General features: G+C 33.0%; 1 protein-coding gene across 1 annotated transcript; it reads left to right on the top strand.

The window, feature by feature from the left end:
- Window positions 837-2793, top strand: LOC105157054. Its single transcript, XM_011073351.2, has 3 exons — window positions 837-1234; window positions 1834-2039; window positions 2219-2793. Exons 1-3 carry the CDS (start codon window positions 1088-1090, stop codon window positions 2607-2609), a joined length of 744 nt encoding a protein of 247 aa, XP_011071653.1. The 5' UTR covers window positions 837-1087; the 3' UTR covers window positions 2610-2793.

Genomic DNA, 4068 nt, shown 5'->3' on the forward strand with positions numbered 1-4068 from the left:
TATAGCCAAATTACTCCTATACATTTTCAAACGTTAATGCATGTGATGAGATATACTTTCACTGTCATAAGGATAGTTTAGTCGGAAAAAAATTATTTGACTTACAATAATCCAGTAATAAATCAATTGAAGGTAAATATTAATTTGTTCAGTTTTTTTATTAATATCAGCAAATTCAATGAATTTAAACTAACGAAAAGACCTATTTGTTAGACGAAAATAAATTTCAGTGTACTAGATATAATCTTTCAACCCATATGGAATTTGCATGTAATCAAATTTTAAGGAAATAGAGTGTAATTATCCCTATAATGTAATTAAAAATAAAGTACTTTTGTGCGGGGAATAAACGAATATATGCCAAAAAATAAATAAATAGTTGCACTTTCACACTGTGCAATGAGAGTGCACAAATGTGATCATAATTATATATAAGAAAAATTAGCCCACCAAGGAAAAAAGTATAGGAATTGAAGAACAATTATCGAAAAAAGAATATTTTGTCACTTTAATTTAAATAGTGATGTAATTTGAGAATTAAATCACGTTCTTTTTATAAATTTAAATATTTAATTTAAATATTTTTTTTAATTTTCATTCATCTTTTTTTTTATCACGTTCTTTTTATAAATTTAATATTTTTGTTATTTTAAATAATATATATTTTTATAAGTATTTTATTTTTAATATTTACACAAACACAAAGTGTTATATTTTAATTTTTTATATATATAATAAAAAAAATATATTTATAACTGTGTTAATATTGTGTCATGTCCTAATTTTTTTAAGTTATCATCGTGTCTGTATCCTTACATCATAGATTAACTTATAACGATAAAAACGTTGCAAAATTCTAATTTCCGACATGACATATATATCTTAATAAAAAAAAAGAAAGAAAAAGCAGCATGCATATAAATATGTTGGTGTATGAAAACTGAAGAACAAAAAGGGGGGAAGAATATTGGAATATCTGGGCTTTAAGCAACCTTTGTTCCAAGTAATTCTCCTTTTGTAATGCACAAAAGTTGATTTATCTCCAAATGCTCATCACTCATCTCCGACCTCTTCAAACCAAAACTTGATGGCAGTCACTCATGCCGATCTTGCTCCCACCCCCAAACCCACTCTTCTCCGCACCAAAACTGCCGCATTCCTCATGGTATTATGCATATTGTTAGGCCTCTTCTGCTTCATCCTCTGCCTCGTCGCCGAGTCTGCCCGCTCCCAGGTACCACTTTATATAATTTTAGCCTTGTAATTTAGGAGGGTGACATTTTTTATCCTATACAAATTTATTTTCGTAATTTAATCATGTAATTTTATAATTTTGGCGGCTTAATTTAGTCTTTTTCCAGCCAATTTTTCTAGAAAATTGCATGTGACCAATCAAATTATAATTTTAGTTCTGTAAATCAATTTTTACGGGATCAAAGATGCCAACTCCCCTAAATTACAGAACTAAGAATGTCAACGTCCCAAAGTTACAAGACTGCATTTGCTATTTCATTGAGTTATGTGCAAGTCACATGCAATTTTTCAGTCAAAATTGAACGAAAAATGATGAAAATTGCCAAAATTTTAATGTTATAGGACTAAATTGTAAAAATTAATTCATGCAAGACAAAAATAGCGTTTTTCCCTATTGCTTTGTAACGACATATTTTTGTGGCCATTTCTAATTAGCATGAATTGTTTGCTATTCTTTTTGCAAATTTTTGCTTGTTGATGGGGTCGATGATGATTCGTGCTATTTTTTTAGCATACATGTATCGTCGATAACATTAGATTACATGGACTATAATATGATACAATTGTGCAGGTGAACAGTGCGCATACACCGGCGGCGGGAAGCTGCCTCTTTTATCGGCAACTGCCGCATTCTTGGCCCTGGCAATGGCCATGGTGGTGCAGCACACATACTTATTGCTCGCAGTGAGTGATTCGGACGCTCTGATGGAGATGTCGTGGGACCTCGATTCTGTCTTTGCCAAAAATCTTACACGACAAGCTGGATCTTTCTTCGTCGCCACGTGGTAAGAAAATTGGGTTAATTATATTTTATCCTGTTATAAAAATATTAATAAACAGAAAATCTTCTTGAACAAATATGTGATACATTATAAAGTTAGATTTTTTATGCATTTGAACCAAATTATAATATTAGGTCGGGCTCTACACTGCAACAGCTGATGACTCTTTAATTGAATTGCAGGATGTCATTTGCAGTAGGAGAGATTCTACTACTGATCGGACTAAGCATCGAGTCGGGCCACCTGAAAAATTGGGCGGCGCCACGGCCTAGTTGCCTAACCATTCGACAAGGTTTGTTCACAGCAGCCGGAGTTCTCGGCCTAGTGACGGTATTCCTGGCCTTCGGCCTATACATCACAGCGTTACGTGCAGAACGATACTTTGAAGAACGGGAAATTAGACGAAGAGAAATGTGGGAGGCCTCAGTCATGTATGCCTCCCCACCAAGATCGCCTGAAAGAACTACTATAAGGGCTGCTCCTAGTGAGAGCCCTTTGGCAAGACAAGATCAGAGTGTTCTTACATTGTACCATTACTTGAGAGCCTTTGACAAGCACTCAACTCTTGTCTGAAAGCAAAGAATGTCTGTCCAACTCAAAGAGTATATATGCAACAATTTGTGGGTGAAAAACAAGCATACAATTTATTACATGGAGGTCTTAAGTTTGATTGGTTGAGGTTTGTATAGAATCATAGAGATTGAATAGTCGAAAGATGTTGGTGAAAATCCTGAGAACATAATTATAAGTTATTATAAAGTATTTGATTTTCCAAAAAAACATAGAACTCGTATATAAGAATCAGAGCTAAGATGTGTCGTAAGCTTATTTTAAGGTTTTTTTTATCAAGCTCTAACTATTCTTCGTATCTTAACAAGCTCTTTCACTTCCGGTCATATTAATTATAAAATTGTCATTATTAATATCTTATAAACTCCAGAAATTTGTTTTATTCTAACACTTTGGGAGCTAGCTTATTTTTTAGAAAAATTTAAAATTGATTTTTAAACTCTACAAATATCTTTTTTGAAATGTATAAATTGATCAAATATTTTTAAATAAATTTAGCCAAACGACCCTCTAATTTACCTCTTCTACTGGTCAAGGGTACCCAAAGCATAAAAAGTTGTACTTTCCAGATACTGCATTATGCTGCAAATATGGGAAATGTACTTTCAAAAGGCATTCTAAGCTCTTTGATCATTGAAATGCTAATTCTGGTACTGTAACTTAGGGAATGTAATATTTTGTATCATACATCAATTGATTCTTATAATTTAATTTTATAATATTAAAATTTTGACAGTTTAGTCATATCTAATTTGGTCTTATCAGTCGTTTATTTATTTATTTTAGCCTGGGATCAAAAAAGGGCATGCGGATGCAATATTACTAATATATTGATACTTCGTGTTATGAGAAGTTCTAACACGAATCAGATTTAATCAGATCAGAATCAATTATACAATAAATAGAGTACAAATATAATTGGTGTGCACTCCAAAATTAAAATAAAAATAACCAATCATATAACAAGTATATTACACTTTCAATCAAACAGATTTAGTTTGTATAAAAATTTTACCATAATTATGCAAAATTGACTGACTTTCCTTCCAACCCTAAAATTTTGTTAACTTCAACATTCAAATAGTTGTCAAGAATTACAGATTCGGTACTACGTACATTGAAATGAGGAAGAAATTAAAGGGAGGAAATTCCATAGTTGCCCTACATGTTCCCTCTCTTGCTCCATGATCAACAGGGGTGTTCTCGTAAATCCACAAGAAACCTTTCTTTCTGTTCACCCCTGCAAGCTTGAAAATCTCTGAGAAAACTGACTTTTATTTTCATTTTAAGTAAAGAAAATTACAAGCATATAAAATGAAAACAAAGATGATGGTGGCCGGATTTTCTTGAATGAAGATGAAGGTGGCGGCGGGCCGTAGTAGTAATAAGGGAAGTACGGCAGAATCGGGTTCGGAGGCGGCGGCGGCGCTGGCCCTGTGGTGTAGGCCGGCGGAGGGTTGTA

This window comes from Sesamum indicum, linkage group LG3 (genome assembly GCF_000512975.1).
Source record: "Sesamum indicum cultivar Zhongzhi No. 13 linkage group LG3, S_indicum_v1.0, whole genome shotgun sequence".
Lineage (NCBI taxonomy): Eukaryota > Viridiplantae > Streptophyta > Magnoliopsida > Lamiales > Pedaliaceae > Sesamum > Sesamum indicum.

Coding starts and splice junctions, on each gene's coding strand:
- LOC105157054 (XM_011073351.2), top strand. CDS start 1,088: ATGGCAGTCACTCATGCCGATCTTGCTCCCACCCCCAAACCCACTCTT. Junction 1,235..1,833: donor CCGAGTCTGCCCGCTCCCAG/GTACCACTTTAT, acceptor GCAGGTGAACAG/TGCGCATACACCGGCGGCGG. Junction 2,040..2,218: donor TCTTTCTTCGTCGCCACGTG/GTAAGAAAATTG, acceptor ATTGAATTGCAG/GATGTCATTTGCAGTAGGAG.